This window comes from Hippopotamus amphibius, chromosome 2 (assembly GCF_030028045.1).
Source record: "Hippopotamus amphibius kiboko isolate mHipAmp2 chromosome 2, mHipAmp2.hap2, whole genome shotgun sequence".
Taxonomy (NCBI): domain Eukaryota; kingdom Metazoa; phylum Chordata; class Mammalia; order Artiodactyla; family Hippopotamidae; genus Hippopotamus; species Hippopotamus amphibius.
In genome coordinates this window covers 196267153-196279944 of record NC_080187.1, presented here as the reverse complement: position 1 = coordinate 196279944, position 12792 = coordinate 196267153, and the positions used below count along the sequence as shown (strand labels likewise).

General features: G+C 38.9%; 1 protein-coding gene across 3 annotated transcripts in view; it reads right to left on the bottom strand.

Annotated features, from left to right (window-relative positions):
• Positions 1 to 12792, bottom strand: part of UNC13C (unc-13 homolog C) — a 620639-nt gene that overhangs the window by 590909 nt on the left and 16938 nt on the right. For 2 of the 3 annotated variants that reach the window (XM_057724492.1, XM_057724493.1), the window contains exon 1: positions 6495 to 9489. In XM_057724492.1, coding sequence (XP_057580475.1) covers positions 6495 to 9489 — 2995 coding nt within the window. Of the gene's footprint in view, positions 1 to 6494; positions 9751 to 12792 lie in introns of those variants that run through there. The other variant, XM_057724491.1, reaches the window with a different exon arrangement.

Below are 12792 nucleotides of genomic sequence, written 5' to 3'. Positions count from 1 at the left end.
ACAAAGCATCAAGCTGATCTCCCTGTGCTCTGTAGTAGCTTCCCACTAGTCATCTATTTTACATTTGGTAGTGTGTACATATCAATGCTACTCTCTCACTACATCCCAGCTTCCCCTCCCCCTGGTGTCCTCAAGTCCATGCTCTACATCTGCATCTCTATTCTTACCCTGCCACTAGGTTCATCAGTACCATTTTTCTAGATTCCATATATATGTGTTAGCATATGGTATTTGTTTTTCTCTTTCTGATTTACTTCACTCTGTATGACAGACTCTAGGTCCATCTACATCACTACGAATAGCTCAATTTCATTCCTTTTTATGGCTGAGTAATATACCATTGCATATATGTGCCACATCATCTTTATCCATTCATCTGTCAATGGACATTTAGGTTGCTTCCATGTCCTGGCTATTGTAAATAATGCTGCAATGAACATTGTGGTACATGTATCTTTTTGAATTATGGTTTTCTCCGGGTATATGCCAAGTAGTGGGATTTCCGGGTCATATGGTAGTTCTATTTTTGTTTTTTTAAGGAAGCTCCATACTGTTCTCCATAGTGGCTGTATCAATTTACATTCCCACCAACAGTGCAGGAGGGTTCCCTTTTCTCCACACCCTCTCCAGCATTTATTGTTTCTATATTTTTTGATGAAGGCCATTCTGACTGGTGTGAGCTGATACCTCATTGTGGTTTTGATTTGCGTTTCTCTAATGATTAGTGATGTTGAGCATCTTTTCATGTGTCTGTTGGCCATCTGTATGTCTTCCTTGGAGAAATGTATATTTAAGTCTTCTGCCCATTTTTGGATTGGGTTGTTTGTTTTTTTGACATTGAACTGCTTGTGTATTTTGGAGATTAATCCTTTGTCAGTTGCTTCATTTACAAATATTTTCTCCCATTTTGAGGGTTGTCTTTTTGACTTGTTTATGGTTTCCTTTGCTGTGTAAAAGCTTTTAAGTTTCATTAGGTCCCATTTGTTTATTTTTGTTTTTATTTCCATTATTCTGGGAGGTGGGTCAAGAAGGATCTTGCTATGATTTATGTCATGGAGTGTTCTGCCTATATTTTCCTCTAAGAGTAAACACAAAAGACCCCGAATAGCCAAAGCAATCTTGAGAAGGAAAAACAGAGCTGGAGGAATCAGGCTCCCAGATTTCAGACTATACTACAAAGCTACAGTAATCAAGAAGTATGGTACTGGCACAAAAACAGAAATATAGATCAATGGTATAGGATAGAAAGCTCAGAGATAAACCCACCCACATATGATCACCTAATATATGACAAAGGAGGCAAGAACATACAATGGAGAAAAGACAGCCTCTTCAATAAGTGGTGCTGGGAAAACTGGACAGCTACATCTAAAAGAATGAAACTAGAACACTACCTAACACCATACACAAAAATACATGCAAAATGGATTAAATACCTAAATGTAAGATTGGACACTATAAAATTCCAGAGTATTTAGAAGCAAACAATACTAAATCAAAAGTGTATTGCAATGCACTGCATTTTAATAGAACATTTTACAAATGGGTTGTCTTCTGCTATTACTAGTACTACTATACTTGCCTAGAAGAAGGATGTTTCAATTTCAAGGAATACATATATTGTTCTTCATATTTTAATGTGTATAAATTATCAAAACCTTTTCATAAGTGTAATAACCTACTGCTCTGGAGAATTAGAAAATCATTCTTCATTTTAAGAAAATTATTCACACATTTTCTTAGACTGATTCTATCTCTTCTAATTTGAAAAGAAGAGACAAAACAACACTACGTGGGCAAGTATAGTATTTGCTGCACAGTGCTTAGCAATCTTCAGTTGTGCTGTGATGCTCACCTGCATCAGGCAGCATGTTAAAAAGGCAGACCCCATCAGTCCTGGCCTAGACTCTCCACAGGGGAGGTCCAGAGGCGCTCAAAAGTTTAAGAAGCACCTTGTGATAGACAAACTTGGGCCAACAAAGTTCCAAAACTTAGTTGAACTATTTATTCTTCAACATTAAACCGGGAATTTAAGTAAATTCAACTAAGATTTTGGAGATGCATAAGTTATGTCATCATAGAAAGAAAGATGTGATTAACAGAGTCAAAAGAGTAAAAAGTCATATTTTCACTATCATATTTTCCCTATTGTACTATGTTAAAATACATATAATAAAAATATCTTTTTGATGGAAAGAAAGAAAAGTAAAGTTTATTTGAATTCTAAGAGTTATCCACTTTGTATGGAACTAGATATCCAAGCAAATTATAAAGGAGTCTAGCATTTAGACTAGACTAGATAAATATTTGTGGACTAGATAAATATGCCAGATACTGGGGCAGGCTCTGGCATTACAATAGCAACAGAAAGAGAAATTCACTCACGGACTTTACAATCTCTCTTGGAGCAGCCTCTTTCAGAATCTACACACAGCCTGGAAATGGCATTTCAAAACAAAACAAAATTTTTGTCCTTTTGCTAGAAAAATTTACTTCAAACTGACTTTAGAATTTAATTCCAGGTAAAGTGTACTCAGACTTCAGAACATCATCCTTCAAGCAGCCGTTGTACAGTATTTATTGGGCTCTACAAGCCTTGATTTATAAAATGAACCATGGATTTGAAGTAGAAAAACGGAGAATGAACTATTTCCTAACAAAACCTCAGTGCCTTTCATATTATTCCTGTTTTCTCATGAAAATTCTTTAGTTGGAAGAAAGTTCATGGCTGATGCTGCCTCCATCTTTCATCACATATCTCTACCCTCAAATACGAACTACACAACCTTTGAGGTGAGTAAGCATATGGCTTCTCCAAATAAACAAATTAACCATCTATTTAACTCTGGATTCACCCCCTTACTAACTGTACAACATTGAACAAGTCATGTAAGCTTTCAGCATTTCAGTTTCCTCACCTGTAAAATCAGATAATAATGGAATCAAATTCATAGTGATGTTGTAGGAAGTAAAGGAATAAAAAAACAGAAAAAACTTCCTGGAAAGTACCTGGTATATAGTAATGCTCAATCATAAGCTTTTACCTCTAATCATACTTCTGAACTCTCAGGAGATAAAGTCATAGTCTTAGCAATTACAGGCCACCGTTTGGATTTGGATTTGACTTCAAAGCTTGTGCTTTTTATTTAGTATTCTGCTTCCCCTGATTCAGGCATTCATCCAAGGTATTAATTCAGTGCCATCTCTGTATAAAGCACTGGTCTAAGCACAGTGCAAATGAAAGGATGAATGACAAGACTTCTGGCCTTTAGATTACAGTTTAGAAGAGAACATGAGGAATGCATATACATTGTCATTATATAACATGGCAGTCAGAGTCATAAGAGATAGATATAGGGAAATTCAGAGGAGATAATAATTAATTCCAGTTGATGGGTGGTGAAGGGCTAGAGGTAGAGGATCAGATATTCACCACCATGTTGTTGGTTTCAGGCCAGCTACACAAACGGGCTCCAGCAACAAGAGAAGAATATGGCCTCATAGAGGTGCTGGCTACACACACTCTAAAATCTCTTTCCCCATTGGCCTGCTGTTCAAGGTGAAGATTCTCAGAAACACTAGCACCAAACATCCATGTACATTGGGATCTTTAAAAAAATCCCTCTTTAAGAGGACCCTGGGACTTCCTAGGTGGCGCAGTGGCTAAGAATCCGCCTGCCAATGCAGGGGACATGGGTTCAATCCCTGCTGCAGGAAGATCCCACATGCTGCAGAGCAACTAAGCCCATGCACCACAACTACTGAGCCTGTGCACCACAACTATTGAGCCTGTGCTTTAGAGCCCGTGAGCCGCAACTATTGAGCCCATGTACTGCAACTACTGAAGCCCACATGCCTAGAGCCTGTGCTCTGCAACAAGAGAAGCTACAGCAATGAAGAGCCCACACATCGCAACAAAGAGCAGCCCCCGCTCGCCGCAACTAAACAAAGCCCGTGTGTAGCAACAAAGACCTAACACAGCCGATAAAAAAAATTATTTAATTAGAAAAAAAAGGACCCTGAAGACAAAAGTTGAAGTAAATGATTCAAATTTATGAGTCAACAATTCCATCAAGCTATGTCAGGAGAGCCACATCCCACACTGTTTACAGCAAGAGCTCTAAGGTCCAATCTTGCCAGGTTAGTAATGGAGAAAAGACAGCACTGCTACCTAATGGTGACTGGGTGGTCATGGAGAGAAAAATCTGTTGGCATCTGCCCAAAGCTCAGTAAGCAGATGGCCATGGGCACAAAATCCATCATGATGATTGGCAGCTCATTGGAATGCTCTGAGCTGGGGAGGGGCCTGAAAAATGCCCTTCTTTGGCTGCCCTTCCTCATGAGGCATATTGGTGGCACAGGAGGGGGACAACTGCCTGACTGCTGCCAAAGGGAGAAAAGATGGCCTTTAAAATCTAGGCTACTGCAACCTCCTGGGTAGTCAATCTGGTGCCTTTCAAGCCACCAGAGAGCATCTTAAAGATATGTGTATGCTTTCCTCTAGGATAAATGATATCCAACAGATTCCATTCAAAGCTGGCTCATAGGATAACAAGTCAAGCTCCAAGATGGTAGAGGGGTCTAAGTCCTCTGTAGTCAGGCCTGGTGTGTCAGGTATGTGGTACACAATCGTTTTACCTATCTTAGTGTTTTGAAGTGGGTGGTGTGTGGATAACCAAGTGTATTTACGTTTTTTGAGGATAAGTGCCATGGAATGACTAGGGTTGTCAACTATGTAAATGGTCATTATCAGCAACAATTGACCTTGAAGATGTTTGCTAATTTGGGATTTTTTTAAGTTGATGAAGATCCATTTATTTTTCTAAAACGTATAGTTTCATTGTATTTATAATATGCCTAACACTTCAGACAGCTTAACCAATTAGCATTAAAACATTCACGTATTGCACCACAACACATATATACCACCCCCCACACACACACACATGCACATACTGCTTATTCTTAATACGTGTTTGAGTAGACCTCTCTGAATCCACAGTAAGTAAAATACAGTGTCAAAAGGCTGACCTCTATTTCAAGAAACTATGAACTGAGTTTCAGTAATAAGAATATCTAATATTAAAAGTCACTCTGAAATAAGGTAGACATTATTCAAATATGAATTACATTTACATAAAAGTTTTGACTATTTTGCCCTTTCCAATCAATTTTAAAGACAGTTAAGAACTCTTCCCTGAAAAAAATAACAACCAAAAACGACAGCCAATGTACCCAAGATGCCCTTGACTTATGTTTTTCCTTAAATAAATTACATAGATACACTGTTTTATATGGACAGAATTTTAGAGCAGAGAACCCTAATAGTTATTTCAATTGCTTTAGGGTCTGAAATGGTTTAACCATAAAGGTATCTGATTACTCAATGATCCAGCCAGGTCAACCAGAAAATGGCCAGTTTGATTAAGAAAAAGAAGCCATAATCAGCTACCAGCTGAAGAAATTATTTCATAATATCAAGAAACATGTGATCATAAAAACATATACCTTTATGATGTATTATGTACACTAAGTATTTTAAAGATGACAATGCCATAATCAAGGAAATCATTAACAATATATAATTCATTAAAACTGAGACTATATCAAACTATCCCAAAGATATAAAGAGATAAGCATGCAGATAAAATAAATGGTAAGGGATTAAGGTAAGTGCAGATGAAGTTTGGTTCATAAATAAAGTGAACAAAATTTTTATTTATATGCAGCTACTTTTCAAAAGTGTATGATCCAAAATTCTTCCCCCAGGAGGTGAGTAAAATTATTAGCTAAGGTACTGTTTTCATTTCCATAATGGGCAAGAAACTTCTACTCCACTCTTTAGGAGAAAGCTACTCAACCCTATCCCCTTACTGACTCCTCCAAAAGAGTGACTTGTTACCACTCAAGCACACCCTAGGGTTTGGGTTCTAATGCCCTCCCTCAGCTGCATCAGTAGGTAGTGACGGAGGTTGTGGTCCTCCATGGTATGGGCTGGGGTTGGCCGTGCAGACCTAGTTCTTCCTGCTGGCAGGCTCCAAAGTATAGATTTGATGAGAAGAGGAGTGGTAAATCTAGGAGTCCATCTTCCTAATTCTTTAAGATTAACTTTATCTTCCTCCCCATCCCTATAAAACCTAATAGAACCAAAAAGTGGACCCCAGGCTGCTCTTTGATTTCACTCATCCTTCCTTTGATAACTGATGCCATAAAGTTGGAAATATGAAATAGGATTTTTGCCTAATCCTCACATAGAAATCTTGATCCACAGATTACAATGCTTATTTCATTACGACCTATTTGAAAACACTTTGGTTTTAAATCATCAAGCCCAGCTTGGGGGAGCTGAGTAAAATACAATCCTTCTCAGAATAAATACGCAAACTCCTTGAAAGTAAATTCCTTCTCCCAAGAACAAACAGAATATGTTCTAAAAAACACAACCCAATGGTAAAACACAATGAGCTCATAATGTAGCATTTAAACATAAATACCTCCAGCCAGGATCTTCTCTTCCAATTCCGCCATTTGCTTCTTATAGGCTTTCAAAGCTGCTTCTTTGAAAGAGGGACGAATCCGCTTTGGCTTTGTGATTTCCACCGGTTGTTCAGGGATGTTTTGGTTTTCATCTTCTTTTATTTCCATTTCAGCTGATGTTTCATTTAAGGGTTGCAATCCCCCTTCACTAACCACATCATCTGCCTGCCCATCATAACCCTCATCTTGTGGGGTTTCATAAGGTGTTTCATACGAAGGGTGATCATATTCCTGCATTTGTTCATCTGTTTCAGTAACACTAGTCCTGTTTTCTAGCTTAGCAAGGACTTGTTCCATCACTTCAACATAATCTGTTTCATTATCAGCTACTGGTTCACTATAGTCCTCCTCATCCTCTGCTTTGTAGTAATAAGGCTCTGTGTAGACATCAGAGTCAAGCGTGGTACTTGATTCATTTGCAGTTGACTGGGATAATGTTCGAAATCTCCCCATTAAGGAAGAGCCACTGTCCTCATACCCACTGAGACTCTGTGTGCTTTTGTTCCATACCACTTCCAAGGCTGATTTAGCCCTCTGCAGTGTAGATCCAAATTTGGGGAAGCTGAAAGCCTTATCGGAAAGGTCGATGCTTAATCGACTATGCCAAGATTTGGGTGGGGCATCCTCTGAATCATCACTTTGCAATTCACCTTGACTTCGATACATCACGGACAACTGGTTTTGGTTTTGGTACAGCTCGTTAGAATTAGCTTCCTGATAAGAGTTATATTGGCCGACCCACTGTCCTTGTGGTTCATTGTCCAACCCAGGGCATGGAGATGAGTTGTCATCTTGGGTTAAATCATAGCTCTCAGAGTCATCCTGAAAGTCACTGTGGCACTTTCGCAAGTCTTCGAGGTCTTTATGGTAAACATCTAGTTGTTGATCAGATAGACTGTTTGTATCATAGTCAAAGGCTTCCTGGGTGGATAAATCTAAACCACCTAAATCAGCTCCTTGCTCTACTTGATTCCATTCCTTCCATGGAGAAAGATCTTCATGTAAAGAGAGCTGAGAATCACTATAGTGACTCCGGTCTCCAGATGCACACACCATGCCATTACTCACTCCACTATCCACAGTTTCTGTGTTCTCAATTTCACTCTGCACTTGGACACCCTGAGAAGCTCCATTCAAACATGGATCCTGAGGGCTGTCATACAAGGTAGGCACGCCCTCCTGTTTCCTTTGCCAAAGTTCCCGGTCTGAAGATGACAGGAGGGAGCTTCCATTAGTTCTAGTGAAAAACTGATTTTCTGAAAAATCCTCCGAATAAGATTGACACAATTTGGAAAAGTCTGATTCAGAACGACTAAGTTTAGTGGTGAAAAAATCACTCTGCGAGTGCCAGAGAGGTGTCACATCTGCGTGTTGAGTTGTGGTTTCTTTTGCCAAGTTATCTGATTCTGGCAAATGTGAGGCAATTTTATCATATTCTGATTTATTTGCAATTCTGCTGCTACTAGCAGTTTTATTCTTGGCTCTAGCATTGTGTGATTTTGAACTTGACTTGGAAGCACTTCCTTTTGTTGGAAACTCTGACTTGGAAAGCACAGCATAACTGTTTCTATTGAGGTCAGATTCCAGCTCTCCTTCACTGTCATAAGGTGACTGCCAACTGTTCTTCTTGATTTTGGGCTCAGAAGTAGACAGCTTTATATCCATGCTCTCATATGTCTGAGAGGATGGTATCCCTCTCTCTTTTCTTTCTTTGATGTCATGAGCAAGAATGTCTGTTGAGATTCCGATACCTGTTCCTTTGAGTTTATATGATTTTTTTAAGACAGAATCCCTCTGCTGAGGGGTTTCAAAGTACACAAGGATGGGTCGAGGCTTTGCACTGGGGCAATCCCTTTGATGTCCTATCCTCTGAGCAAATTCAATTTTAATAGCATTTGGTGCATCTGAAAAACCCATTTTATCTATAAGAATTTGGTACACCACACTTTCAATGTATTCAAATCTTTCTTCAGGCACATTTAAAAATCTTAGGCTTGCCTTGCTACCCATATGACCTAAGTATTTAATATAATCATGGATGTCTCTGGTTTCCCTCCGAGACTGGACAAACCCTGTACGGAGCTGCTCAATTTCACTTTGTACAACCTCTACACTGCTGGAGATCTCATCGATGGAATGCTTGAGAGCGTTGACATGCCCTCGGAGTTCAGAAAGTTCGGTTTCAATCTGACTTATTCCCTGAAGTTCCTTAAAGATCATTTCCATGACATCCTGTGTTTGGCTAATGCAGCCAGAGGAACTGAATCCAGGCTCCAGGGCACTGGTCTTTGGGCTTCGGGCAGTTCTGTCCAAAGATTTGCTTCTGATTCCCCAGGTTTTCTTCATTGTGCTCAACTCTGAATCCGAGGAGACACACTCTTGACTCTTTTTCCATTTCCTTAGTTTGCGTAAAGCTCCTAGTTTTAAACTATGCAGTGTGCGTTCCCCATCGGAGCTCCCCTCCGAGGGTGCCAGGCTGCTCGAACTCTTTCTGTTGCGTCTAACTGGCATCGTGTGTGTTGATTGTGCCTGGTTTTCTGTACTGCTCCTTAGTTCACTGAGCGATTCTGAGTAGGAACTCTCAACAGAAGATAACTCCTGAAGGAGAGCCTCATCATCACCGTTGGTTACATGAATATTCTTCTGGAGGCCATTGGCAATAGCTACTCGGTAACTGAATGTGGGGGAGAGGGAAAATTCCTTGTTAGCCTCGTCTTCTTCAGTGGATAAGTTGCGCGTGGATGAACACTTTGCAATCTTCTTTACGGTGCTTTTCAAGGTATTAGAAAATTTAGGGGTTTTGGTCTGGCCAGCAATAGGAACGTCTTGATCCTTTTTTGGCTGACGGTTCTCTTTTTTTTTGGTTGTATTTCCCAATTTCTTTGTAAACATTCCTTTGCAAAGCTTATGGATGTAAGGTAAAATTAGGCTCTTGAAAAGATTAGCCACCATGGAGAGCAATTAGTGCATGCTTTACTGCCCCAAAGAAGTAAATAAGGTATCAGAATGGAAATCCTTAAATCCAAGGCCAGCATCGCTGTTCAGAGGTTCCGGGAATCACTGAAAATAGCAAGAAGGGCCTCTGTGTCTCTGCCACAATGTCACTGTCCTGGGGAAACCAGAAGCCAAGCTCCATTTATGAAAGACATTCATTCTCTCTTGGAGGAGGGGTTTCGTGAATCTCTCTCATTTCCACATAACTTCATGCAGTACCTAAAAGAAAGGAACGTTAAAACGAATATCAGAATTCAATCCTAGATTTATTCTATTTCCAACATTTTTCAAAGCTATTCGACATACACAATGTGTGAAAAACTGCAGAGGGGACAGGGAAATATCTGAATTTCAACACATAGTTACACTTATAACAACTAGTTAAAGCAAATCAGAACCATACTATGTTTAATTTATAATTTTCTTTTCCTAAATCACTTATGGATGGCCACAATAAAAATACTAGTAAAGGAAATAATAATTATTCAGAAAAAGTTGTGTAAGATGACAGGCAAATTTAAAAAGCTATATTAACTGCCTGATATTATAATTTCCACTTTATGTCTTTTCCTAAAATTACATTTACTTATACAAACATAAGCATTTCAATTTCAATGTATTCTCTTCACCCCAAACATTTAAAATTCATCAAATTAATATTATCCATGTATGTAAGATCTCTTCTTCTTTAAATAGTCTTACTTTTCTAGGTATTCAATGACTAATAGTTTTTAAGTAATGATTAAAGTAATCCAAGTAAGAAAATATTTCATATGATGACGTAAATACCAATAAAAATACATCTTGTATAGGCATCAGATTCATCAACTAAGTATCATTAATTGAAAAAAAAGACAGCTATATAAAATTCAGGCATTGTAACAACATAAAAACACAATAGAAACATACATTTGAAAAAGCCACCCTAACCAACCAGTGCAGCCTTATGGCAGGTGGCAGGAAACCCATTCCCAGGGTTAGGACCATGACTGAAGATAGGGCACCAGATCACAAAAAGAAATTGTACCACAGATAAAACATACCTAAAGATAATCAAGGGACTTCCCTGCTGGCTCAGTGGTTCAGAATCCGCCTGCCAATGTAGGGGACACGGGTTCAATCCCTGGTCTAGGAGGATCCCACATGCCGTGGAGCAACTAAGCCTGTGTGCCACAACTACTGAGCCTGTGCTCTAGAGCCCATGAGCCACAACTACTGATGCCTGTGTGCCTAGAGCCCACGCTCCACAACAAGAGAAGCCACCACAATGAGAAGCCCGCACAACAAAGAGTAGCCCCCACTCACCACAACTAGAAGTGCTAACGCAGCCAATAAATAAATAAATAAATAAATAAATATCAAAAATTGGTTGAATAGAATTCATCCTGAGATTTGCTGTTTTATAATGCAAATGACCACACAACTAAATCATTTTTGTGATAGCTAGTTTCTTAAATTACGTGAAGATGATGACAGTTTACATTAATTTTGCTGGTTTACCAGCACTGTGCCCTGTATGTTGTAGGTATTCACACACAATTTTGTTGAATCAAACTTATTACTTTATCACAGAAATATATCATGGAATAATAGTTGATATCAAACTATGGACCCAGGTAGATAAATAAACTATTTGATTCTTTAAAGAACACGTCATAAACTGCACATTGTTTTAGGAGCCTGAGGGCTCTTTATCAGCTCCCTCCACTTGGAAATCTGCCACTTTCACTTCACTTGGGTTCTGCAGGGACTTGGGGAATACATGCCCTGGCCAGGAGCCAAGCCTCACAAGAGACAGGGCACTGCAATGAGAAAGGGAAGCAAAAAGATGGAGAGAGACAGACTCTAAACCCATGTGTTCTAGGTTTCATAGGCTGTCAGAGTCCAATTCTGTTTGTCTGAAACAATTTAGTATTCATTCAGAATTTCATGCCAGGACCTGTTTTCTACTAATAAAAATGTCAAGAAATTAATTTCTGAATTAAATTTAAAAATGCTTATTGTACCGCTACGTGACCTCTCCTCACGAAAGAAAAAAGACTTTGGAAAGTTAAGTAGCAATAGGGTAGATAAATTATTTTAAAACCAACTTTGGTAAAATAAATTGTTCCACTAATCACTCAATCTAAGATCCTGGGTCCTCCAAACCTGGAAACAAATACCTGCTTTTTGTTTAAATGAAAGCAGCAATTTTTGTCAATGCCTCTAATGTTTTCATGACATTGTGTCTAGATTTCCTAACCTGCATAACTCGTTCAGAGCTACTGTTCTAGACAACAACAGCTGGAAAAATTCTGAACAGGAAAATTCAACCTACATTGAAGCCTGTGGGCGTGTGGACACAGGTGCACAGACAAACTCACTTGCTCTGTATTCCAACCACATAGAACAACTCGTTATTCACTATAGGCACTATGCTCTTTCACACCTCAGTAACTTTTCTGTTCTCTCTACCTAGAATATCATTCATGTCTAGCCCTCCTGTCTGTAAAAATTGTGTTTCAACTTCAAAATCATTTGTTCAGTGAAGACTTCACCGACCACCCACACTGAGCTATTGCCTCTCTTTGCCACACTCTCCCACAATCCAGTGCATAAGCAATTCAGATCTTCCCTATTATAATCTCATTTCTGTCTCCATTCACTGGACTATGTCCTCTTTACGGGTAAGACTATGACTTGTCCAATTTTAAACATCCTGAACCCAGCATACATAATAAATATTCAATTGAAGAATTGGCCCAAAAGGTGCAATGTTTCAGTTATGCAAGATGAATAAGCCCTAGAGATCTACAATGCATCACGGTACCTTTAGTTAATACTACTGTATTGCATACCTAAAATTTTGCTAAGAGGGAGATTTTATGGTTCATATCACAAAACAGTAATAATTATAAAGAAGGAAAGGCAGGAGGAAACTTTCGGTGATAATAGATATGTTTATAGCATAGATATTGGCAGTGGTTTCACAGATGCACACTTATCTCCAAACTCACAAAAAGATAAATAATTAACCCACATTTCAGCCACTTACTAAATATCTTCACCTGGCTGCCCAACATTAAACTCCATCCAAAACCTAGTCATTTTCCTGAATTATTAATCTCAATTAAAATCATATCATCATAGTTATTGACTAACCCAAGACATATACCCAGGAATCATTCTAGATTCAATGTGGTCTATCCCATATCCACATCTGATGTATGTCCCCTTATCCCACTAGTGATGCCTTAGTCCTGAACTCCACAATTTCCCATC